Source organism: Eleutherodactylus coqui, chromosome 4 (assembly GCF_035609145.1).
Source record: "Eleutherodactylus coqui strain aEleCoq1 chromosome 4, aEleCoq1.hap1, whole genome shotgun sequence".
Taxonomy (NCBI): Eukaryota; Metazoa; Chordata; class Amphibia; order Anura; family Eleutherodactylidae; genus Eleutherodactylus; species Eleutherodactylus coqui.
Window position 1 is genome coordinate 31446228 of NC_089840.1, and position 27914 is coordinate 31474141.

The window sequence follows — 27914 nt, forward strand, 5'->3', positions numbered from 1 at the left end:
GCTGCTGCGGTCGTCGAGGTGTGCGGAGGCCGCCCAGCTGTTGCTCTACGGCCGCGAGGGGGCGACACCTGCACTGCTTACTATACAAGCTGCATTCTATCTGTGGGCTCCAGAACCCCCACAACTGCAGCACACAGTGCTGGGGGGAGGCATTGGGCCACGAAGTATCACGAAGGGTAACAGTAGCGTATAATTCTGCGGTGTGAGTACACGCTGAGCGGCCATTCACACGGACGGGATTACTCCGCAGGACGCCGCCAAATGCGCACATCTAACGAATTTACCGGCGCTCGCGGCGTATTCATCCCGGTGTGATGGGTCTCTCAGCCCCCTTTACACAAACACAGCGTATTTGCGTACAGGACACTATTTTTGCGCGCATCGTTATATTTGACTGCACTTTTTTTGCACGCAAAAACGCACTGATTGAAGCGGTTTATTTTTCCTGCGCAATTACACAATTAGTGTTTCACGTATCTCTTAGCGTATTTTGCGCACATTTGCGCATCCCCATTTTTTTCTATGGGTATTTTTGGTGCGCAAATGGAAAAATGAGTATTCTGCGTGTTTTTTTGCAGGACTGAAATGCGCAGGTGAAATAGGCGCACGTGAACGAACCCATTAAAATCAACGCCTTCTATTCTCTGCGTGCAAATTTAATTGTGCGCAAACATGCCCGTGTGAAGCCGGCCTTAAAGGGAACCTGCCAGCGGGAAATAGGCGTATAAACCGGCCCCACGGGGTAGATCCGCCTAGCAGCAGGATAAGGGCCGCTGCACACGGGCGGTTTTCACGTGCGCAAACAGACGACAATAAAACTTACTGATTTCAATGGGTTCCCTCACATTCAGCGTTTTTGCGCTCGCATTTCCATTGGGCGAAAAAGATACGCAACATGTTCTATTTTGGGCGCATTTACGCACCCCAAGCACCATAGAAGTCTATGGGGGTATGCAAATATCCGCACAAAATTGCGCAAGCCACTGCGCAATTTTGTTGTGTTAATTGATAACACTGGGGACAAACTAGGCTGCTCAGCTGGTTCAAAAACGGCGCCGGTGTGTCCCGCACTGACGTGAACGGACCCAGCACCGGATACAACAAAGTGCAGTCTGCAGCGCGGATACACTCATGAGAAAACGTGATAGCGCTAAATTCACAGCGCAAGTACATCATGCTCTCGCGAGTGTATATATTTATATACATGCCAACACTTGTGCGCGGGAGCCCTAAGCGTGATTTGCCAAAAAGGCAAACTCTTACTTTTATTGCAACGTGTCCATTATGCAAATGGCGCCATAACAGCCCCAAGTCAAGACGCCATTGGAAACACCCATCTGCTTCAGCCTCCCGCCGCCATCTGCTTACATTTCAACGTAAGTGCCTGCAGAGCTGAAATCTCTCACACATGCCGTAATGGTGTGTGCTGTGTCATGAGTGAGTGATGAAGAGTTTGTAAAAAGCGGCAGTGACACAGCCCCTAAGAGGGACCCAACAGCAGCCTAGAGTTTGAAGTGGCGGAGGCCACTGTCTGCATGAGCAGCACTGTCCCCATACTGGGGAGCGATGCAGTAGAGCACTAAAGGGGTCTTGATAACCTGGGGCTGAAGTTGGAGGCTGACCCGATAGAGACCAAGAGAAAGAAACTGGATGAGGACTGCCGTGAGCACTACAGAGACTGTAAGTGAGGCCAGCCTTAGTAAAGCAGCTCAGTATGCATGCTGTTAGGGATTAAACAGTTAGCAGGCCTGCTATGAAGGTAGTGAGAACTGTAGTGATTTAATGTAAGCTTGAAAGGCGAGTAATATATTGAAACATTAAAGGGGTTGTCCCGCGCCGAAACGGGCTTTTTTTTTTATTCAATAGGCCCCCCGTTCGGCGCGAGACAAACCCAAGGGATGGGTTAAAAAAAAAAAAGGTTTAGTACTTACCCGAATCCCTGCGGCGACTTCTTACTTACCTTACCAAGATGGCCGCCGGGATCTTCACCCACGATGCACCGCGGGTCTTCTCCCATGGTGCACCGTGGGCTCTGTGAGGTCCATTGCCGATTCCAGCCTCCTGATTGGCTGGAATCGGCACACGTGATGGGGCGGAGCTACGAGGACCAGCTCTCCGGCACGAGCGGCCCCATTCACCAAGGAGAAGACCGGACTGCGCAAGCGCATCTAATCGGGCGATTAGACGCTGAAATTAGACGGCACCATGGAGACGAGGACGCCAGCAACGGAACAGGTAAGTGAATAACTTCTGTATGGCTCATAATTAATGCACGATGTACATTACAAAGTGCATTAATATGGCCATACAGAAGTGCTGAGCCCCACTCGCTGCCGCGGGACAACCCCTTTAAGGCCTGTTTCATACGGACGACAGCGATATCGCTGCTACAAAATCTCGGTGATATTAGTGCTTTGTTCCCACGATTTTATTGCGAGAAGGTTAAAGGGGTTGTCCCGCGCCGAAACGGTTTTTTTTTTTTTTTCAAACCCCCCCCGTTCGGCGCGAGACAACCCCGATGCAGGGGTTAAAAAAGAACACCGGACAGCGCTTACCTGAATCCCCGCGCTCCGGTGACTTCTTACTTACCCGGTGAAGATGGCCGCCGGCATCTTCTCCCTCCGTGGACTGCAGGGCTTCTGTGCGGTCCATTGCCGATTCCAGCCTCCTGATTGGCTGGAATCGGCACGTGACGGGGCGGAGCTACACGGAGCCCCATTGAGAAAAGCAGAAGACCCGGACTGCGCAAGCGCGTCTAATTTGGCCATTAGACGGCGAAAATTAGACGGCAACCATGGAGACGAGGACGCCAGCAACGGAGCAGGTAAGTGAATAACTTTTGATAACTTCTGTATGGCTCATAATTAATGCACAATGTACATTACAAAGTGCATTAATATGGCCATACAGAAGTGTATAGACCCACTTGCTGCCGCGGGACAACCCCTTTAAGCCCTACCCCAAAAATAAGCCATAGCTGCATTCCCTTAAAAAAAAAAGGAATACTTACCTAGCAGGCTCGGTCCGGGTCCTCCTACTGCTGTCCGGAGCTGTGCCATGTGTCCTGCAGACCTCATTAGCCCACAGAAGATCACTTCCTGGTTCTGGGATTCGTAAATCCCGCCTCCAGGAAGCGATGGCTCTGATTGGTTCATCTAGCGCTGCTCCACCAACCAATGCAGCGCTCGATGAACCGATGTGATGGCTGTGATTGGTTCATCCAGCGCTGCATATTTAACATAAGCAGCACTATCTTATAGGGGAGTGCGGTACAGCAGAAAAAGGGGTGGAATTGGCTGAGGTCTGCAAATAGAGAAGAGTGCAGAGTAGCTCCGCCTAGCAGCAGGCCTCATCCACCTGTTTCAGACCCTTGGACACAGGGGGCCCCAGTTGTAATTGCACCATCCCGTTTGCCGTTTGGCAGCGGGAACATCCACAGGACTTTCCTCCAATGAGGAACTCCACTGTGAGCAAACAACTAAAAGAAACATGGGCAGACACTGCGCTTTCCTCCCTTAGGGCGTATTTACACGGGCGATATTCTCTCACGCTTTTTGTGCAAAGCGATGCACGCAAAACTCGCACGAATAGGAAATCCATCCTTTTGAACAGATTCATTCACACGAGCAATTTGTTTCTCCGCAGCATCACTAGAGAGGAAAATAAATTGCAATATGTTATTTTTTGGGGGGGTTCCCTCGAAACACCTCACCCATTGTTTTCAATGGGACCTTAAGAGCAATCGGATGGCGCTCGCGTGCCGTGTGATGTGTGATGTGTGTGATGGGATTTTTCCCATTGAAATCAGTGGGAAACACTTGGAATTGAAAGGCAATTTCACAGAAGCAATGCGGTTTTCAATCAAAAACACTCTGCATCGCCGTGAAAAACGTACATCCGCAAGCGCAATATCGGGCCAAGAAACTTAAAGTGACCCTTTGCACCTGGACAAACACAGATGGCCACGAAAGCTACTCTGACTACCTGGAGTACATTGTATTAGTATGCATCATTAGTATAAGGCCACTCTCACTTGTTTCTAGCAGGATGAGTTGTATCTTTCACTGGTACCATTTAATGTATTGAAAAACGTTTAAAAATATTTAAGTGGAGTTAAATGGAAAAAACACAATTCCGCCATCTGGGGGGCGGGTCGACATACATTCTCACGCCATCTTGTAGCCATCCTCACAATTTCCACTGCAGGGAAAACATAGTATTGCAGGAAGGCCCTTAACAGGAATGGCTGTTCTGTAATAACAGGACGGTGGCAGAAAGTTTCCATGACGGGAGCTACTCTCACTGAGCTGCTCTCCGTTCTGGGTCATAGAGGGGAAATTTGAGTGAAGAACTTCACTCTATGATCTTCAGATGCCTAAATAAGCATACAAAAAGGGGATACCATCTTGACACAACCCCTTTAACTTTCCTACAACTTTTTGTAACTTCTTTAAAAACTTTACTGTAACTTTTTGCAACCTCTTTAAAACTTTACTGTAACTTTTTGCAACCTCTTTAAAACCTTACTGCAACTTTTTGATGTTACTCCCATAGTCCTGCACCTGTGCATTATATGGTAAGTACACAGCATTGCTACCATGAGTGAGTGCTCACATACAGTCTGGGAGCGGAAAATACAAACCCCTCCAATTCTTTCACTGGAAGTCAGAGGCGGAGAGAATCATAAAACATAAGCCGAGACATTTATAAGTAAAAATATGGTGATTTAATAGTGCAGGCACGTCTCTACAAACAAATGACTGGAAATACTTAAGTAAGCGACACCAGCATTGTCAATATCATCAATCATATATCATCTGACAGGAGAGCGGCTCTGAGGACTCACGATCCCGCGTACAGTACATTCGGCTGGAGGATCTCGCGTACGTCATTACTTCTCATAAGTACATGCCCCAATAGAAAAAATTAAACAAAATGTAGACGATGGGGAAGATGAGCCTGGAGTAAGTGTCTATGGCGTGATTGTTCTCCAGGATGATCCTGCCAACATTCCCTTTAATTGATCTCTTGCGCTTCACACGAGCTGCATCCAGAGTGGCCACGCTGGACGCGCGCCCGCGAGATGTGCTTTCTTCGGAATGCACAGAGTAGTTCAGGTCAGCATCGCTGTCGTGGTAACAGCCGTCGAACGCCATTGCCTGCACCGCCTCCAGGTTCAGGGTTGTAGAAGACTAGAAGAAAAATGTATGAGATCAGTTAGGAGATATTTCCTAGTACTGGCATAGCGCCAACATATTCTGCAGCGCTGCACAGAGATCGCTTCTATTCACACCCATGGAACGTTTTGCTATACAAGTTACTTGGACTTAAAGGGGTCTTCCGGTTAAGCCCCATTTACACGCAAAGATGATCACTCAAAATGCATTCAAAAGATAGGATGATTGACAGTTTGAGCAATTATTTTGCATAAGCTGCTAATGAGCACTATTGCCCATTACTAGCTGATTAGCTTCATTTGCATGTAAATGAGTCTCCGTGTTGTCTGCATACAGCTCCTTTGTTCTGCTGCGGGACTGCAAGCTGAACACAATGTTATCTGCGCTCCCATGGAGAATCACAGAGTGAAGTCCCTGCTATCAGCTCTCCGGCTGAATGATGGATTTTAAGCTCAACTAAAAATCATCGTTTAGTTGAAAAGCAAAAGGTGGTAGCATTTACATGCAACAATTATTACTCAAAAGACATCGTTTGAGCGATAATCATTGCATGTAAATGGGGATGTAAGTGATGCTTTTTTAAGTTTTCACCCGTTAAGTAAAGGGGTGAAAACTGATAGATCAGCGGGGGTCCAACTGCTGGAATGGGGGCCCATTTCCTCCATCCTCAACACTTCCTGGTGGTTTCTTCCACAGTAGAGAAGTCTATGGGAGTTCATGCGCAGCGGCTTGAAAGGAGTCAGACCACGCGTGGACTTCACTGGTGGACACCGCAAGAGTCGGGAAGCAGACGGTATATAAAATACATACCCCAGCTCCCCGTCACCTCCACAAACAGCGCCATCACTTAATGCATGGTGCTGTTCGGTAGTGACAGTGTCCCTTTAAGCTTTTTACTCATCTGATGACTTCTCATTACTTTACCTTTCCTCTCCTCTTTAGCTGTTTTCTCTCTTCCACTGTAGTCAGGTAATTGACAGCTGCATATTCAATGACAGATAGGAACACGAAAAGAAAGCTGATCCACAAGTAGACGTCTACGGCTTTAATGTAAGACACCTGAGGCATTGAGGCACTGACTCCGGTGATGATTGTGGACATTGTCAGTACGGTGGTGATACCTGGTCAGAATGAAATAAACACCATTGTAAAAGGCCGATTCCGACAAGAAAATTGAATTGTATGAAAACTTTGCATTAGGGTCCATTTACACGCAAAGATGATCACTCAAAATTTGTCTCTCTACTGTCGGAGACTATCCAATGTGTCACCTCATGCAGTACTGGCTTTAGCCAGCATATAGCGCTGTTGTTTAATGGCAGAAAAAGAGTAAGCCCCCTGGGAAAACCAGGATACAGATTGGATTGGAAAGGGTTAAAACCGCCTCGCATCACTTCAGGGAAGTAGCGATCCTGTCAGCCGCGGAGGTGGATTGCGGAGTGTCTCCCGTTGTTTTCAATAGGGAGACATCACTGTTGATGCACCTAGTACATGGTGCGATTCTGCCCCCGGCCCTATTGAAAGCAATGGGCAATGTGAGGGCATGTATCCACAGCTTGTCTATTTATGTTGCGGAAACTGCATAGAAATGCAGCAGATTTGCAACATAAGGATTAATGGAGAACATAAAAACGGCACCAACATCAATCAATGCACTTTTGTTGCGACATATACTGGCCGTCATACATCACTGCCTTTTGTGTATTTCTCAATGAAGTGTTGTGTATTACTTCCTATTGGCTGCAGAGATCAGATGGGATGTCTGCAGGACTGGGGATGATAGAGAGGTGCATGGTTTGGTGTGTGAAGGCGGGAAATGTAGGAGTCAGTGACTAGGAGCAACAAGCTGGAGAGCAATCTTAGTGGTACTCAGCCACAGTTGGCTGAGGGAGCCGTGCAAGCCGAGTCCTGGAGTTTTTGTGCCTGCTAGAGAGGGTGTGTGGAGAAAGAAGGGAGCCGGTAACTGAGAACATGGCCCCATAACGCGTCAGAACCAACATACAAACAGAATCACAGAAGACAAAGCAGCAGGGACTACAGCTGGAGAAACCGCTACAGATTCTACATCATACCCAACAGTCTTCCAAAGACACTTCTGCTATGTTGTGGTACCAAACACACTGAAGATACGTAAGTGAGGTGGGCCCTCAAAAACAAAATGACCTGCACCAGTTCAGCATTTCCACTAGGCCACTGTGTGGGCACTATTATTGCTGATGCCACTGTGGGGGACACAATTACTACTGAGGCCACTGTGGGGGGGGGGGGGGGGGTCACTATTACTACTGAGGCCAATGTGGGGGGGGGGGGGTCACTATTACTACTGATGCCAATGTGGGGGTCACTATTACTACTGAAGCCACTGTGGGGTGGGGGTGGGTCACTGTTATTAATATAGGGGAGACTATTACTACTGAGGCCATTATTGGGGACACTATTACTACTGGGGACACTGTAGGGACACTATTACTACTGATGCCACTGTGGGGGTCACTATTACTACTGAAGCCACTGTGGGGGTCACTATTACTACTGAAGCCACTGTGGGGGACACTATTACTACCGAGGCCACTGTGGGGGTCACTATTACTACTGAAGCCACTGTGGGGGACACTATTACTACTGATGCCACTGTGGGGGATACTATTACTACTGAGGCCACTGTGGGGTGGAGGGGAGGGTCACTGTTATTAATATAGGGGACACTTACTACTGAGGCCATTATTGGGGACACTGTTACTACTGGGGACACTGTAGGGACACTATTACTGCTGATGCCACTGTGGGGGTTACTATTACTACTGAGGCCACTGTGGGGGTCACTATTACTACTGAGGCCACTGTGGGGGTCACTATTACTACTGATGCCACTGTGGGGGTTACTATTACTACTGAAGCCACTGTGGGGGACACTATTACTACTGAGGCCACTGTGGGGGTCACTATTACTACTAAAACCACTGTGGAGGTTACTATTACTACTAAAGCCACTGTGGAGGTTACTATTAGTACTGAGGCCACTGTGGAGGTTACTATTACTACTGAGGCCACTGTGGAGGTTACTATTACTACTGAGGCCACTGTGGAGGTTACTATTACTACTAAAGCCACTGTGGAGGTTACTATTACTACTAAAGCCACTGTGGAGGTTACTATTACTACTGAGGCCACTGTGGAGGTTACTATTACTACTAAAGCCACTGTGGAGGTTACTATTACTACTGATGCCACTGTGGGGGGGGGGGGGGTCACTATTACTACTGAGGCCACTGGGGGGGGGGGTCACTATTGCTACTGAAGCCACTGTAGGGGGTCACTATTACTACTGATGCCACTGTGGGGTGGGGGGAGGGTCACTATTATTAATATAGGGGACACTATTACTACTGAGGCCATTTTTGGGGACACTATTACTACTGAGGCCACTGTGGGGCAAACTATTACTACTGAGGCCACTCTGCATGTGGCAGCATACCTCCAGCTGACTTGTTTACACATGGAGGAAATGCTGCAGAATGTCCACAGAAGAAATTTCCACAGGAAATTACACAGCATTTCTGCATCAAAAAAACAATCAAAATCCGCAGCTGAATTCATACTGCGCGGTGCTTCCTCTCCCCTCCTCCTTGGCTTCAGGTTCTCAGCGACCGGGTCAGGTGTGGCCACTACAGGCCACTGAAAACTGGAAGCCAGGGAGTGCTAACGGTGGGAAGCCTATGGAGGAGGGGCAGGGGAGCGCCGCATAGTAAGAAATCCTTTTTATAACGATGGAGGTAAAATAAGCCCCGCCCCCTGAAGTGTTCGCACTTCGCGATAAACAAGTGGGTTTTGGGTTGCAGTTTGGGCACTCGGACTTTATAAGGTTCGCCATCACTGCGCTAAGTAAAGAGTCTTGGCAGGTATTCTCCCCTCCCAAGCCTAAAACCTTACATTCATTCCAGGCGGTGAACCTAATTTGGCTCCTCTCCCCCCGAGCCTCGATCTATAACATATTAATGTCCCCTCTCATGTTATTTACTTTAAAGTTTTGGGGCGAAAAATCTTGTTTTGTGGAAAATGGCATTTTTTTTTGGATTGAAGTCACTTTGAACATCCATCTACAACGTCAGTGATAAATAGACTCGAGTTTCTGTCTATACTCCGCAGTACCACATGATGTCCAGCAGGGGTCAGACTTGTAAGCGGTTTCCTGTAAGCAGCACTATGTTATATGGTTACGCTGCTTCACATTGGCGTTGGGGCTTTCAGTCACAATTCTGTCTCACCATTCTGTTTTTTGGGGAGAAAAAACAGAATTAAATGTTTCCATCTTTTTCCCTGGGGGTTTCCAAGACAACGGAATGCTGTCAGTGTATTTCCATTCCGTTATTCTCGCGAGATTTTCTTGGCGGTATGAAAGCGGCCTTACACACGTTTGTGGATGGGCTGTATATATTATTATGGATGCTTATATACAAGCGTTATTTTATCTCTGCGTTAGGGTTTATTCACACGGGCGTATTTGTGCTGCGTATTACGTGTGCCAAATTTGTGCACGTAATACGCAGTGAATATAATCCGCTGATGTCAAAGGGTTCTTTCACATGAGCATATTTTGCGCGCGCATTTCGTTCATGTTACAGCATGTTCTATCTTCCTGCGTGTTGTGCACGAAAACAGCATATATTGCATTTTTGCGCGCGTCCGTGAGTATTTTACTGTATTTTTTTGCATGCGCACGTCCGGTGTTTTTGCAAAAAAAAAACGTAAGCACGCTCCCCTTGATTTTAATAACCAATTAAGTCTAATATGGGCTAATTGGTACGTAGTGTGCACCGAAATAGGACACACCATTTTTATTTTTTTTTGCACTGATACAATGGGTTGTATTTACGGTGTATTGCGTGCGCAATTTTTTTTGCGCATTTGCTTCCATATTTGTATTCTTTTCTACTAGACAAATCTAGATCAGTATTTGCCCGATAGAAAATAATAGAAATACGGAGGCAAATATGGGTGAAAAAGTGATGGCGTACGGATGGAATGACTTTTGAAACCCGTCCGTAATATGAGCCTTTATTCCGGACATGTTTTTATACGCTCGTCTGAACGGCCTCCGGACTTCTCGTACCCATGCGCTTACCTCGGGCGGGTCTCTTACCTAGTGATACTCTGGCAGGTACAGCCCTCCTGTCAATCCAGAAAGAGACCCACGACAGCATCACCATGAGCATGGCTGGGAAGTAGGACTGCAGCAGGAAGAAGAAGATGTGCCGGCGGAGGATGAAGTTGATGAACAATCTGTTGTACCACCCTGTGAAGCAGACGACAATGCCGTTAGAACCATCTAGTTACGAGGGGCGGCTGATAAGTCTTTGGCTTTACCCAGAAAGAAACAAGATGGGAAGATGAAACTTTACATTTCTTCCACACCCTCTCCACTGATCCAACAGACTTCTTACATCGGTATTCCAAGTTCTGTAAGCCTTGTAAAAAGAAGGATTTCGGTTGTGCCTCAAACCAGTCATCCGTAGCAGCCATGGCATCAGAAATGGTGGGAAATTTGGTCCCCTTGAGGTGTTTCTTCAGGTTTGGAAACAGATGATAGTCGGAGGGAGCTAGATCTGGTGAATAAGGTGGGTGGTCAACCAGCTGGAAGCCTAACTCCACCAGTTTTGCCGTGGTCACTTGTGCAGTGTGAGCGGAGGCATTGTCTGGCAGGAACAAGATTCCTTTGGACAGCTTGCCGCGCCTTTTGGCCTTCAGAGCTGTCTTTAATTGGTCCAAAAGTTCAATGTAATACCTTGCATTGATGCTGGAACCATTTTGAAGGTAGTCCACTAGCAGCAGGCCCTCCTTATCCCAGAACACAGACGCCATCACCTTACTGGCTGGACTTCTTTGGGCGAGGAGAACCACTGTGCCTCCACTCTTTTGACTGCTCTTGGTTTCAGGGTCATACAAATAAATCCGGGTCTCCTCCATAGTGACCAGTCGGTCCAGGAAGTTCTCATCAGTCCGGAAATGCTGACAAATGGACCGGGGAGTTTTCACTCGCATGCTTTTCTGATCTGTTGTCAAACATTTGGGGACCCACTGTGCAGATCGCTTCTTCATCTTTAAATGTTCATGGATAATGACACAAACATGTTCACCAGAAATCCCCATGATGTCTGCTATTCCTTTAGCTGAAATACGCCAATTCTCCAGTATGAGAACAACAACCCGGAACAACAACCTCTCTCGGTCGTCCAGGACGTTCCTCATCATTGGTGCTGAAGTGGCCCATTATAAATTTGGCAACCCAGTTCTTAACTGTAGAATGTGAAGGGCATTGATCCCCCAATGTCTGCGACATATCACCAGGAATATCCTGCGCGGACTTTCCTTGCAGAAACAAGAATTGTATCACTCCTCTGCTCTCATTTGCTGTGAATATCGCCTTAGACTCCGCCATTGTGTTTTCCCGCGTGCCTAGATCACTGTTGCCATAAGCCACAAACACAACATTTTGAAAACATATATTAGACACATAAGGCTTAATGGAAGGCATAGAAACAAAAAAAGAACACAAAGCCAAAGACTTATCAGCAGCTAACTTATGACCAGCTTCATACAGGAGTCATGAGAACCCGTTCTGTGTGCGGCCAAAAAAAACCACTTTTCTCAGGCCCCCCGAGCCGGGACTGTTGTAGGCCACTGCTACATGTACTACGGATACTTACCTGTGCTGCTGTACAAGGCCAGGCCACTAGATGCACTGAACTCTTCAATGAAGAACTGGGACAGTGAAATATGTTCATCGGTTTTCAGGGACTCGTTTCCTTTCTTCCAGTACAGCATGAGGTCGTCCTCATTGTAGGCATCTATGGAAGAGTAAATGATATCATGTCCAGGGCAGGTAGGTTACATCACGGTCACATACATTATATCTGTAATAACAACCTTCTCTCTTTCTCCATCAGGCACCCTAGCATCTCTCCTGACCCTCCTATCTATCGCACCTCTAGGAACCTCCAGTCTGTCCGCACTAAACAGTTTGCCGAAACTATTCAGTCCTCCCTATCCCCTATCTCCCGCCTTCCCTGCCCTAACCTGGCAGCCGAATACTACCACACTACCCTCAGCCGTGCCCTGGATGAAGTTGCACCGCCCGTGACGCGAGCCGTTAAACGCAGACCACGGCAACAGTGGCTCACGTCCCAAACGCGCTTCATCCGGCGGTGCTCTAGGTGCGCCGAGCGGCTGTGGAGAAAGTCAAAGCTGCCAGCAGACTTCCTCCACTTCAAATTCATGCTTAAAACGTATAACCTAGCCCTTCACCATGCCAAACAAGTTTATTTCACCTCCCTTGTCTCCTCACTATCCCACAACCCCAAACAACTCTTTGAGACCTTTCACTCCCTCCTCAGCCCCAAGGAACAGGCCCCTGCAACAGACCAGACTGCTGGAGAACTAGCTGCCTACTTCAAAGAAAAAATCGACAACATTCGAAAAGAAATCTCTAAAAGCTGCATGGTTAGCCCTGATCCCAGTTTCATCAGCACTGCACCCAGCACCTACTCACTATCTATGCTAGAACCAACAACAGAGGAAGAAGTCTCCAGGCTCCTTTCCGCTGCCCGCCCCACCACCTGCGCTAGCGACCCTCTCCCCTCTCACCTCCTTCGCTCCCTTTCCCCAGCTCTCATTACTCACCTCACCACAATCTGCAACCTCTCCCTAACCTCTGGCACTTTTCCCTCCTCATTCAAACACTCCATTATATCCCCTCTGCTTAAAAAACCAACCCTGGACCCGACTAATGCTGCCAACTACCGACCAGTCTCAAACCTCCCCTTTATCTCCAAATTACTGGAACGCCTGGTCTACTCCCGCCTTACTCGCTTTCTCTCTGACAACTTGCTCCTCGACCCCCTCCGGTCTGGTTTCCGCTCTCTACACTCCATCGAAACTGCCCTTACAAAAGTAACAAATGACCTGATGACTGCAAAGTTGAGAGGTGATTACTCCCTACTAATCCTCCTTGACCTGTCTGCTGCATTTGACACTGTCGACCATAACCTCCTTCTCACTATGCTCCACTCTATTGGTCTAAAGGATACTGCTCTGTCCTGGTTCTCCTCGTACCTCTCTGACCGCTCTTTCAGTGTTTCCTTTGCTGGTTCTATCTCTGCTCCACTACCTCTCGCTGTTGGGGTACCCCAGGGCTCGGTCCTTGGTCCCCTTCTTTTCTCTATCTATACTTCCCCAATTGGACAAACCATCCACAAATTTGGCCTCCAATACCATCTCTATGCTGACGACACCCAACTATACACCTCCTCTTGTGAGATCTCTGGACCATTCCTCCAAAATATAACCGACTGTCTGTCCGCTGTCTCTAACACTATGTCCTCCCTTTTTCTCAAACTAAATCTCTCTAAAACTGACCTCCTTGTCTTTCCACCTTCTAACCGACCTCCCCTCAACATCTCCATTCCAGTGTCTGGCACCATCATAACCCCCAGACGGCATGCCCGATGCCTTGGGGTCACACTGGACTCTGACCTCTCCTTTACCCCCCATATCCAATCTCTGGCCCAAACATGCCACATGCACCTCAGAAATATTGCTAAAATACGTCCGTTCCTAACCACGGACATGCTAAAGACACTCGTGGTTGCCCTCATACACTCCCGGCTTGACTACTGCAACTCGCTACTCATCGGCCTCCCCCGCACTAGACTCGCTCCACTCCAATCCATACTAAATGCGGCAGCTAGACTCATTTTTCTATCCAGTCGTTATTCAGACGCCTCTGCATTATGCCACTCGCTGCATTGGCTGCCCATCCACTGCAGAACTAAACTTAAACTCCTCTACCTCACTCACAAAGCTCTGCATGGCGCTGCGCCACCATACATCGCCTCCCTACTGTCAGTACCCCACCCAGCGCGCTCACCCCGATCGGCTAACACACTCAGACTAAACACCCCTGTAATACGAACCTCTCATGCTCGCCTACAGGACTTCACCAGAGCAGCACCCATCCTCTGGAATGCTCTACCCCAAGGCATCCGGACAAATCCCGATGCACCAAATTTCAGACGTGCCTTAAAAACGCACCTCTTCAGGGAAGCATACCAAATCTCCTGACCTAGTCCCTCGCCCCTCCCTATGGTGCTCCACCCTGTTTGCCTTCTGATAAATGATCTGTACATAAAATTTCCTATTGCCTGTGTTCCCCAACCCCTGCACCTCCTGTACCACCCTCAACCCATTTGTGTCTAACCCAATGTATCTCACATTAATTGTTGCAATTGTTGTATAGTTTGCATTTATCCATGCCTGAAAGCGCTGCGGAATAAGTTGGCGCTATACAAATAAAGATTATTATTATTATCTGTGTCACAGGGAGGTAGCTTGCTGAACTGCTGCACAACTGCCTGTCATTCCTGTAGGAAACAATGTGATTGTGGGACGAATGATTAATACGAGAGCCGTACTTTTCTCTATAGAAGTTTCCTAAGGCCACGGACACACACGGCCTGATATAACCAACAAGGCCATTCAGTTGGCCGTTTTTTCACATGAGAAAGAAAAAAAGTCGCTGTGCGTCCTCTTCTCCACTGTTTTTGGCTGTTTCTGTAACTTCTACAGAAGTCGATGGAGGTTACGCTGCAAACAACATAACAGCGAGCTACACTGTTTCCATAATTCAGGAGTTGCGGAAACAGTGTAGCATCTGTGCTATACTGTTTTCAGCGTAACTTCCATTGACTTCTATGGCCGGAAGCTGCCACGGACAACACACGGCCCGTTATAGCCAACAAGGCTATTCAGGTGGCCGTTTTTTCACATGAAAAAGAAAAAAAGTTGCTGTGTGTCATCTTCTCCACTGTTTTTGGCTGCTTCTGTACCTCCCGTAGAAGTCACCCTGCAAACAGCATCACACAGTGAGCTACACTGTTTCCGTAACTCGGAAGCTGCAGAGACAGGGTAGCATCTGTGCTATGCTGTTTGTGTAGCTCCTATTAACTTCTATGGGAGTAACTAAGCTGAGCTTGGCTCTTTCTGTCAGCCGTCTCTTAGGCGGTATCTACACAGCCGATAGGCAGTTGCGCCCATTGTGCTGAGCTACATGCGACACACTGCACATTGCAAGGCCTATTCTCATGCGAAACTCGCATAAAAATAGGACCTGCTTTAGTTTTTCCATCTCGGTCCCTGTCTAAATCAACCCATTGGAAATAATGGGTTATTACAACGAGCGAGTTCTGTGCGTTGTGCAATCACACAGAACTGAAGCATGTGATTGGTTGAGTAGTTATGTGACTGCTGAAGCATGTGATTGGCTGAGTAGTCATGTGACTGCTGAAGCATGTGATTGGCTGAGTAGTCATGTGACTGCTGAAGCCTGTCATTGGCCGAGTGGTCATGTGACTGATACAGCTTCTTCCAGTATCAGATCAGATTATATGGATCAGAGTGCCACACAAGGCGAGAGGTTAGTATGGCTTATTTTTCAATTTTGACCCACTCACTCCCGATAGAATTTTTTTTTCACTTCCAGAAAACCCCTTTGAAAAGGCTAGAGCTACATGGCGACTCTTGACTGTGACAGGGGTTGCACAACCAAAGACCACTGCGACCTCGCTCCGCTATTGAAGTCAATGGGGGTCACTGTGCGGTTCACACTTTGCTGCTACTGCGGGTCAAAAGTCTGAAACTCACACCACGACCCCATTGCCCACAAAGTTAGTGTGAGGTCACAGGGCTACACAATGATCTTTGGTTCTGTAACCCCTGTTGCATTCAAGAGTCGCCATGTACCTCTAGCCCTATTATAGGGGTTTTCTAGAAGTGAAAAAAAAATTCTATCAGGAGTGAATGGTTCAAAATTGCAGCCAAAAGTCGCTCTAGCCTTATAGGCACACTTTGACATTGCATTGAATCAGAAGACAACCGTCATAGGGTACCATTTTGAGGCATAAATTGCTTTTTGATCGGATTTTACTAGGTTTTTTTGTAGGGTGAAAGAACTAAAAACTGTAACTCTGGGATTGTTTTTTATTACATTTTCACCATATGGTTAATAAGTTACATAATGGTTTTTATAGGTCCAGTCAGTAATCAGGCATCTGGTTACCATTGCAGTCCATCAGCACCCTTAGATGCACCCATAAGGTGCTAGTGGGTAAAAGAGGGATACCCCTCTTTCTGTTAGCTGTTTCATGCCTCAGTTGCTATTAGCCGTGGCATTTAAGGGGTTAAACGGCTGAGATCAGAGGTTTATCTGCTCATGACTATTACAGCAGTAGACACCCGAGTCATGACTCTTTCTGGCACGGGACTGCGGTGCCAGCCTTAGACTAGGCCATTATGATTTTACGGTGGCCTCGCCTAAGGCTCTTAACGCCACAGGACATACGTTTATGTTTCGGCTGTGGGGTACTTAACGCAACAGAGCCCGCAACATCACGCAGGGGGAGCTATCTGTAACTGACATCCAGCCTCCCGCTGAAGCAGGGATTGATAGGAACAGTGATCCCTGCTGTTAACTCCCTACATGCCTTGATCTATGCAGACTGCAGCATGTAAAGGGTTCACAGAGAGAGCGTGCTCCCTCTGTGACGTCATTGGCCCTCCACGATGTAATCATGGAGGGCTGATGGGTTACCATGGCAACCGGACACAAGATACTGGTGTCGCTGGCTTGTCATTGCCAATGTTTTCTTGCGATGCGAGAGCGAGTGAAAACGCATGATTATGAAACCAATGATTGTCAATGGTTTCCTACTCACTTGCGATGTTTTCACTGAACCCTCGTAACGCTAAGAAAAATCTGCGATATCGCCCATTGCTTTCAATGGGGCCGCAGTAGCGCCAGCCTCATTGAAAACACAGGGAGAACTCCCCTGACACAGCTGTGACAGCTACGGCAAGGAATTCCTTCATCCCCGTGGGGACCGTAGGGATGAAGGAATCTGCTGCCACAGCTCTGACAGCTGTGGCAGAGGTCTGCGATGCTATCCCATTGAAAGCAATGGGATGCAGGAAATCACCGTAGAGATCATTTTCAGGGAAGGGCTTGAAATATAAGCCCTTCCCTGAAAATTATTCCTAGCTGTTAAAAAAATTAAAAAAGCAGTTCAGCTCTTCTCTCCAGACCCAGTAGTTGTCTTCTGTCTTCCGGAGGTCGGGGATTTAAAAAACTCCGCCTCCATAAAGCGCTGCCTCTGATTGGCTCAGCGTGTGACCACTCACAGGCAGCGATCAGTCATTCATTGAATTCAATGAATAGCTGAGCGCTGCCTGTGATTGGCTGAGCGCTGTGACCAATCACAGGCAGCGCTCAGCTGTCATTCAATGATGGCTAGGCACTGCCTCTGATTGGTCATAGCGCTCAGCCAATCACAGGCAGCACTTTCTGGAGGCGGAGATTTTTTAATCACTGGCCTCCAGAAGACAGAAGACGACTGCCAGGGCAGAGAGAAGAGCCGGACAGATCTTCTAGGTAAGTAAATTTTTTTTATTTTCAAGCCCTTTATCGAAAATCATCGCTGCTCCAGCTCCATTGAAAGCAATGGGATAGCATCGCAGACCTCTACCACAGCTGTGACAGCTGTGGTAATCGTACTGCTGAAAAGAATTATCATGTCATTTTTGCTGCATGATTGATGCAGTAAAAAAAATGAAGAATTGATGTTTCTCTCCTTGCCCTAAAAAAAATAAAAAATTAATAAAAGTTTTACAATACATCCCAAAACGGTACCAATAAAAACTAATTTGCACAAAACAAGCATCATACGGCCGTGTCGACGGAAGAATGAAAAAAGGTATGGCTTTCGAAAAGTGGCTGAAAATTCCCCAAAAAAGGGGTCATGTCCTTAAGGTCAAAATAGGCCGTGTCCTTACGGGGTTAATGACAATGGTGAAAACACATCTGTCAGACTGCTAAGGCGATACAGACAATTAGACTATTGCCCCATATTTCCGAAGCAATTTTCGGCTTACGCCAGCTTCACGCAGCTCACCCCCCCCCCCCGCACCTGTCCCACAGGGATGAATACGATGCAGTGTGTGACCTGTCATACTGCCAAAAAACTAGTGTGATCCCATCCGAAAAATATCTAATAAATAGACGACCTTTCATATCTTCGGCGCCGCCCATTATTGCGTCGCTTTATTTTCAGTAGGAATGCAGATGTTTCTCCAGCTCTTTAAATTAGATGCAGTTTGTGCTTAGATTTAACCCTCCATCTTCTGGACAGATTACATGAGTGCCATGATTTAATGTGCTCGGCGGGTATAAATAGAAGCGCAGTTATTAGTAAATGGGCCACATTAATCCCAGATGACCAGGGGAAATAAGCTCTTTCCAGTCATAGCAAGACTCAATGAGGTCATTGCTTACTGCCCCCTCGCCTGCCAACTGCGAAGGGAATAAATGCTGCGCAGCCGACACCGATCTCTCATCTAGAAAGTTGTTTTTTTTTATAAGTTTACTTTTTGATCATTCTGGTCCTTCTCTATAACTAACAGCTCTTTCCGGGAGCAGAGAAGGACCTGGGACCGCAACATTGTCTTATTGCTTTAATGCCTGGCCCAAAAGATATGTTTTAAGGGATTTACCAGTGAACACAATGGTGTCCGTGTAAATCGGGGCAATCAGTCAGCCCCCTATAATGACGGCAGCAGCAACAACATTTTTATATACTCAAAAAGTGAATGACAAAATGTAACGCACCCAGGTGGAAATGTCGGATTGCTGCAAAACTCGGCCTGCGGGTATGTCTCAGGTGGATATGTCAATGATCACAGTGTGGTCTGATTAGATATGGGGTCTTACCACCAGAGGCCGTGAAAGTGCTTCCCCCTATAAAAAGGCTCTCAGAGGCTACTTTTGTGTAGTGACAGAGATCATTGACCACTAGACGCCTCTACGACGCATTCAAAGACTTTTTGCCCAGTTTACAGACTTCGAGAGGGTGCATTGCCCACCATCTAGGCTGCTCTGACCAAGCTGTTAGGAGGTGTTGGGATCAGTGGTTACGTGAGGGCACACACAGATGGCGAACAGGCTCCGGATGGCCCGGACCGACCACCATTATGGAGGATGGTTTGATATTGCGACAAGCACAAGCAGATCCAACACTTTCGTTCTCCACCATCCAGATACAGGGGGCGCCTTCATTACAGACCCTTTCTCTGCCCGGAACATTTTGAGGTGCTTCGCAGAATTTGGTGTCACGCCACCCATTACATGTCCGGCCATTAACATCGATCACTTTTGCCTTTGTTTGCAGTGGTGTTGTGAACAAGAAACCTGGACGCTAAAAACTGGAACCGCATTGTCTTTAGTGACCATTCCAGGTTCTGTTTGAGCGCTGACGACGGCCGTGTCTGGAGACCTCAGTGTGAGCGCCCCCGGAGTGTCCGGTCGGCAGACTTGTTGCCGATTGAGAATTTATGGGATCAGGTGGGACACCAGCTTTGGCAGCCTACAGTTCCTAGAGGCCCAGTTGTAACATCTGTGGGCAAATGTACTGCAGGATAACAAACGGAGCCTGTAGGCTGGGTTCACACGGGGCGGAATTGCTGCGGAATTTCCGTGCGGGCTTTCTGCATGGAAATTCCACCGGCAATTTTCATCCCGGGATAAAGCAGCAAAGTGGACGAGATTTGCAAAAATCTCGTCCACACGCTGTGGCCGATCCACTTTGGCCAAGCCATGCTGAAATTGACATGCCGCGAGGAATTCAAAGTTGCAGCATGTCAATTTTATTGTCATTTCTGCTGTGGCCATCTCTCCTCTCTATGGGGAAGAGCTGGCCGCAGCGGAATAGGCCACTTGAAAACCCGTGCCCAAATCCATCTCGTCGGATTTCCGTGTGGTCCTGCTGTGGACATTCCACGGGATTTCCGACCCATGTGACCGCAGCCATACGCCTCCATGGCCATCAGTATCTCATCATGTATCCAGGCTGGAGGTGGCAATTGTGTTTTTCAAGTAATACAGAAACCTACTTACAACTTTCCAGTTCCAAAGAACAGTTCTGGGTGTCCAGAGGAAATCTACTGAAGTCCATGAAGCACATCGCAGATACCGTTATCCTGCAGCATTAGAGAAAAGCATTTTAGCATACAGTATCGCTAATTAATACAGGACTAATTATTTACTTGTGGATTGTATATACACTGAACTGCCACTTTATCAAAGACCCCCATCTAGTAGCACGTTGGACCTCCTTTGGTCTTCAGAACGACAGCAATTTGCCATGCCTTCCATCCACAGTTATAAGAGGACTCAGGGTGTGCCAAAAAAGCCTTCCCCGCACCATTACTCCACCTCCACCAGCTGAGAGGAAGGGGTCATCAGTTCATGCTGCTTGTGCCAAACTCTGACTTCCCATCAGCACGGTGCAACAGAAATCTGTATAATCTGACCAGGCGATGTTTTTCCACTGCTCAGTCATGCATTTTTGTGCTATTTTTCCCATTGAAGTCACACCTTTCCGTTTTCCTTAGACACAATGGCAGCACAGTACAATGGGGCCTGTCATGGTAGCGGGTTTTACGAATCCAACAGTCACCAACCTGTGACGTACAGCACTCAGGGGCAGACTCCAAGGTCGGCTTATTTCCAGCTCCCCAGATCGTACACGTTGGAGTCCCAATAGCACCCAACGTGGCCGAACATGCCCCAATACACTTCGCTGTGAACACTGACCGTTTTTGACAGGTAGGTCATCCACCTCGGTGTCCACCAGCTGACACACAATTAACACGCTTCAGGGTTATGAATTGCTTAAAGCGACAAAAGGCTCTGACTAAATAAAGTTTAAGGCTTTATTCTAAAAAGGGTTAGTTAGCAGTGCGTAGATAGAAAATATACAAAAGGAGATATTTTAAAAAAGGGTAACAAACCTAAAAATACACAAAAAACAGTATAAAAACATAAACGGAATAAAATAATAGAAAATACTAGTCTATGAAGTTGTTTCAAATAGTCCTGGGGTGAGGAGCACACAGAACGGTGGACAGTCCTGCATTTGGATGCAACTCGTGGATCTGACAATGGGGGGGGGGGGAGATCCCCCTTTAGTTTTAAAGTGCCTCTGGGTCCCACCTCCTCCTTATGACATCACCAAAGACTGGCTAAGTAGATGCGCAGATATTCCAGATGGCAACCATATTTCCTTTAGAGTCACTCCAATAGGGAAGCTATGGCGGCCATTATTCAGATCATGAATTTACCTACAAGTGGATATCAAACACGATATGTGACAGACGATTAGCTTTGCAGGTATACGATTCTCTGGGTTCTGGATGTTGCATGGCAATGAAAGTGATTTCATTACGTCCCTGGTATACTTATGGTTTCAAAAATATAATGGCTGTTGAGCTGGGACATTCGAATGCCCTATAATCTCAGTTATTGATTTTTTTGTTTGGCTCATCCCAGTGGTGGGAAATCATAGTTAGCAAGTCTGGGGGATGTGTATTGGAGGGACAGGGAGACAATGGGATCTCCTGCAAATAGCTAATTTCGTGAACACTATAACAAAAAGTTTCTTTGCTGGTCCCTAAAGGAGCAAATGGGACCAAAGGCCCCTTTGGTAAGGGTGTGAAAGGCAGTTGAGTGAATATTGATGAGCTCTGCTTGGCAGGAAATATACTTAAACATAGGCTTAAATCCACTCAACTTTTTAGAGACTACGATGATGGCAGATGTCAGGGAAGAATAGCTGATACACTAAAATGGGTGCCAATCTATCAGTTTTATTTAATCACAGGGTCTATTTACTTAGATCCGCCTTTCATGTGCCAGTATAAGTAAACTTTGCACCAGTCTAATTCAGACAAATCTATTAGGAGGCTTGCACCTCTTAATACACTAGTCATATCTGGTGGCAACTCCATGTGCCAGATTGAAAGCTACGCCAGCCCCAACCTGGCATAGATTTCAGCTATGTTACACCAGTTTCTGGCGTAAATTAGAGTAAATTTAACAGGCCATGTGTAGCCACACCCCCAAAAGCTAGCCCACAACCACTTTTCAGAAAAGTGGCAGGGTTTGGCATAAATGTCCAAAAAGTTGCAATTTTTGCAAAATCGGACATACAAGACATGATATCTATATCCCATTGGTTTTTGGTTCAGCCTTAACTGGTTCTGTCAGATTGACATGATCCCTTGCTTCCTCCAATCACAGCACCCACTCTGAGTCTTTACTTGGAGCAACCAGTCCTTTGACAATGATAGACTTGTTGTTGGGGCTTATAGTGACCCTTGAGACCCAGACAAACCAAGATGACCATTTTGTGCATCAGTAGTTTAAGACACTAAATGTTGCTCTGATTGGCCAGTGTTGTGCACATGATCCATGCTGGCCTATCAGAGCAGCATGTAGCATCTTAAGCTACCGATGTACAGTGTGCATCAGGAAGTAAGAGAAGTGGCGTGACCATCTTGCCCTGGAACCACACAAGTCATTGGCTCCCTTTAGCCCACTGGTATGCCCTGTGGTGGTCTCTGGGCCCACATCTCCGCTCAATCTCACAACAGGTCTCACTGTCGCTCAAGCGTTTGCTGCATATATGTACACTTACCAAACAAGCCAAGTACACTCAATTATATCGATACGCCTCAACCCCACCCACAGATGCTGTGGCCATGCCATGCACGGACTGATTTGAACCTGCAACGCTGCTCCTCTCACTTCATACTGATCCCTTACTGCAACTGCTACAAAGCGCCACTGCTGTCGATCAGGTGATGCAGAAGTGGGCGAAGTGCAAACATAGCCAGGTGACTCTATAAGGGGGTAAAGTGATTCACTGGCAGATCCTTCCCCTACGCACATTATCATAGGGCACTTTCAAAGACAGTGTGCAGCAGTGGTGGAAATTATAAAGGCGGAGGTTGCCTAGCATGCTCAGTAAATCTGAAAATACTATACAGGTATGCTCAGAGATATTCTTTAATATAAAGGGTGTTCTAGAACAGGTGAACACAGAGCCACAGCCAGGCCTCTCTTAACCTGGGACAAAGGTTCAGTTTCCTGCCGTAGCCCTTTAATACCGTCACCTAGAATAAGACGTTCTGGTGTCTCCACTGCAGAACAAGATTAAGATTGAGACACCTGGGTAAAAAACCTAATATGGGTCACCGTCCAATTTCTGGGACCTGACATGACCTACTGCAACCACATTTGGCCTTCTCTATAAGTCAATTTGAGTTATGGAGAGAGCCAAGCCAGTGCCTCCCGTGGACTTCAAGAGAGAGAGGCACAAACATGTGTGGTCACCAATTCTCCATACAGTAGGATCATAGGACAGATCAAAAGAACCGGCTTGTACCAGGAGGGTTGGTGTTGGAGGCCCAATTGGCACCCAAAGTGTTGATGCTTTTGGGGCATGTGCCCCCTGTGTATTCCCTATAACCTGAACCTGCTCCCCTGCCTTTAGCTACAGTGCTTCTTGAAAGTTTGTGAACCCTGAATTTTTCAAATTTCTGCTTATATTTGACCTAAAGCTACATCGAATTTTCACACAAGTTCTAAAAGTAGATAAAGAGAACCAAACCAAACAAATGAGTCAAAAATATTAGATTTGGTCATTTATTTCTTGAGGAAAATATCACGTGTCCATGAGTGGCAAAAGTATTGGTGGGTTTCCTCCCATGAACCGCTCCTTCAGCTCCTTCCACAACATTTCTATAGGATTAAGGTCAGGACTTTGACTTCGTCATTCCAAAACTTTAACTTTATTCTTCTTTGACCATTCTTTTGTGGAACAACTTGTGTGCTTTGGGCCGTTGGCTTGCTGCATGACCCGCGGTCTCTTGAGGTTCAGCTCACAGACAGATGTCCTGACATTTTCCTTTAAAATTTGCTGGTATATTTCAGAATTAATTGTTCCATCGATGATGGCAAGCCGTCCTGGACCAGATGCAGCAAAACTGGCCCAAACCCTGATACGACCACCACTGGGTTTCACAGATGGTATGAGGTTTCTTCAAACACAATGCTTCTTATGTAGGCCAAAAAGCTGTATTTTTGTGTCATCCGTCCACAAAACATCGTTGCAATAGCCTTCTGGCTTGTCGAGGTGATCTTTAGTAAACTACAGATGGGCAGCCGTGTTCTTTTCTTATGATCGTAGACTTATGAATTATCAATAGCGAATGTGAGAAAGACCTTTAGTTGCTTAGAGGTTAACTCGGGCTCTTTGTGACCACACGGACTATTATACACTTTGCTCTATGTTGGTCGACCACTGCTAGGAAGGGTAATAATGGTCTTGAATTTCCTCCATTTGTATACAACCTTTCGCATTGTAGATTGGTGGAGCCCAAACTCTTTAGAGATGGGCTTGTAAGCTTTTCCAGAATGATGAGCATCAACAACTCTTCTTCTGAGGTCCTCAGTAATGTCCTTTGTTCATACCATGATGCATTTCCATACACATCTTGATAAGCTCAGACTCCTAAAGATTCACAAACTTTTGCCGCTCACAGACATGCCATATTGGTTCACTTTCCTCAATAAATAAATGACCGGGTCTGATATTTGTGACCGATTAGTTTGATTTGGTTCTCTTCATCTACTTTTAGGACCCGTGTGAAAATCGAATGTAGTTTTAAGTCAAATCTAGTTGGAAATATGGAAAATTCTAAAAGGTTACCCTACTTTGAAGCACCACTTGTACATGTCTAGTTGCGCAAACGCATTTCTCTATGACCAGTGTAATGGGAATATTTTCTCCATCCAGCCATATTGGTCTGAAATAAATGAAAGAGATTAAAGTGAGACCCTCACCGATCAAGAAGTTATTCCCTATCCTGAACGATAATGGTTTTGTATAAAAAGGGCCCTTAGGGCTGTTTCGCACAAATGTAGGCATTTTTATGTGCACCTGCCGGCCCCATAAAAACGCGTAAACGGGCGCATAAATTTAGCTCAGCTAAACTGCCTTCCCCCTTTCCATCCACTCGCCAGCTCTCGACAAGGGGAGAAGTCAGGTGGGGGCAGAGCAGGAGCTAGTGTGCTAAGCCCCTTCTCCGCCCCTTGACAGCAGCCTGCAATGGAAGGGGGCGGGAGCTTAGCAGCTAGCTCCCACCCTGTTCTGCCCCCTCACATTGCAAACAGCCGGCAAGGGGCAGAGAAGGAGGGTGAGGAATTTAGCAGTCACGCTGCTAAACTCCCTCCCACCTCCCTTCTCCGGCAGCTGTCATTGGGACCCTGGCAGCGGCCTACGTATTCTGGCCAGAAAGATAGTCCCAGGACTATCTTTCTTGGCCGGCATAAAAGTGCCTGGCTGAAATGCGCTATTTTTGCCGGGCGTTTTTGGAATCCAGTGCATCAGATGGAAGCGTATATCAGCCGGCCGTAAAAACGGCGACCGATATACGCTCATGTAAAGAAAAAAAGCCTTAGATGGATGCTTTCAACTTGCCGGAGACAAGAGCGGGATATCATATATTAAAGTGTAGTTTATTATCTCTTCATTTGCCTTTGACATAAAGCAGCGCGGGGCACAGGGAGGTAGTATATGTATATATACATCAGCTATATATTATCCCCAGATTACACAGGAGGTCCATCAGTTCTGCTATTAAAATCCAGTATAATCTGGGGCTGGTATAGCCTCCACAAAGACAGCTTATTATATGGAACGCTATATCCTACAGGACAACACACCAGATGTCCAGTCTTATTTCCTGCCATTCCCACTTCATAAGTAGAAACACACAACAGCTTGGTTTATTCCAACTGATGAGAATAGACAATTTTGTTTAATAACCGTCTCGCTGGCAGAGAAGTAATATGTTTCCCGGTCCGGTCCTCTACATAATGATAGAATAGAGCTGCCTTGAATGATGTCGCTACGATGTGGCAAATGGACTATTCATAATCACATGTGTATAATCTGCATCGCTAAATGGGTGGGATTCATCTGTCCGAGACCAGAGCGAAATAGCATCTAGACCAGTCGTCCTCAAGAGGGGCTTCCGATACCCGGCATTGTGGCTCGCCGTGAGTTATGGCCGGATGGATTGGCAATGAACATTATCGGTGAACAGTGCCAATATGGATTGTATCGTGCGAGTGCCACATTTCCCACTGAATATTTATAAGGAGATTTGTACATTTCTGAGGTCCTGTTTCTCCATATTTAATACACTAAATGGCCACTTTATTAGAGGCTCCCCGTCTAGTAGAGCGTTGGACGTCCTTTGGTCTTCAAAACCACAGCAATTCTGTAGGAATACCGGCACCTGCGGACAGGAAGCTCCTTGTAGTTGATACATATTAGATGGAGGTGCTGACATGTTCTGACCAGCTGACAGGAAGGGGTCAGCGATTCATGCTGCTTTACCAAATTGTGACCTCCCATCAGGATAGTGTAACAGAAATCTGGATTCATCTGACCAGGTGATGTTTTTCCGCTGTTCAGTCATCCAATTTTTGTGCTCTTTTGCCCAGTGGAGTCTTGCCTTTTTGATTCTCTTGGACACAATGGCGCTGGAACTGTTCGTCTGCTGTTTTAGCCCATCCGTGCTAAGGGACGGCGTGTTGTGCATTTAGACAGGGACATAACTATAGGGATGCAGGGGATGCAATTGCATCCGGGCCCAAGAGCCTTAGGGGGCCCATAATGCCTCTCTTCTCCATATAGGGAGCCCAGTACTATGAATAAAGCATTATAGTTGGGGGCCCGGTTACAGGTTTTGCATTGGGGCCCAAAAGCTTCAAGTTACACCTCTGCATTTAGACATTTTCGTTGTAGCACCGGCGTTGTATTCGGTTGTTCTTGACTGTACAATGCCTGATGGTCAGAACTATTCTTGACATCCTCCTCTGACCCCTTTTGGTGATGAGTTATTTCTGTCCACAGGATCCCTTTCACTGGATGTATTTTTCTCAATCACACCATTCTCTGTATACTCTATACACAAGAAAACCCCATTAGGTTGGCAGTGACATCCCGGCTAGTCTAGCACCGATGACCCGGCCTCGTTGGAAGTCACTCGCTGGATTTTCCCATCTAATGTGGATTCACACTGAAACTGATCCACTGAAAACTTGTTACGTGATTTCATGCTGCACTCCGGGGTTATGGGGTCTAATTTCTATATAGGGAAGCTCCAATCATGAGAGGGCCAGGGCTTTAATAAAGGGGCCATTGACTATCTATGTCTCTCCTCAATCTTTGAGCTGAATACGGCTCTCAACCATCACTCAGGTATGACTCTACAAAAAGTTGATCTAAATGTATATTACATTGTATAGGCGAACATGTATCTATTTATAAAAATTAACTAAGAGACTAAAAGGGGTTGTCCAGGGTTAGAAAAACATGGCAACTGTCTTCCAAACACAGCGCCACCCTTGTCCATAGGGTTATGTGTGGCATTGCAGTTCAGCTTCATTAAAGAGAATGGGAGCTGAGCTGCAATACAAGACACAACCAACGAACAAAGGTGACGTTGTGTTTGGAATTAAGCAGTTATGTTTTGCTACCTCTTAAAAGTTTTTTTTCAGACATTTACTGTTGGTGAGCTATCCTCAGGACAGATCATCAATAGTTGATTAGTGGGGTCTGCAACCCAGGATCCCTACTGATCAGCTGATCCTCCAGCTGAGATGGAAATCCACATCAGGATCAGAAGGAAGTGTAATAGAAGACTTCACTCCCATTGACAGCCCCCCATTGATCAACCACTGAGAACCTATCCTGAGGATTGGTCATTAATAGAAAATGCCCA

At 46.7% G+C, this 27914-nt stretch overlaps 1 protein-coding gene across 1 annotated transcript in view; it reads right to left on the bottom strand.

Moving 5' to 3' along the window:
- Positions 1-4703: 4703 nt before the first annotated feature.
- GABRR3 (gamma-aminobutyric acid type A receptor subunit rho3) overlaps positions 4704-27914 on the bottom strand; it is a 43205-nt gene continuing 19994 nt past the window's right edge. The window contains exons 5-9 of the mRNA XM_066599160.1: positions 20173-20255; positions 11882-12022; positions 10318-10470; positions 6102-6298; positions 4704-5192 (exon numbers count right to left, since the gene is read on the bottom strand). Of these exons, the coding sequence (XP_066455257.1) occupies positions 4899-5192; positions 6102-6298; positions 10318-10470; positions 11882-12022; positions 20173-20255 (868 nt within the window). The 3' untranslated portion in view covers positions 4704-4898. The remainder of the gene's footprint in view (positions 5193-6101; positions 6299-10317; positions 10471-11881; positions 12023-20172; positions 20256-27914) is intronic.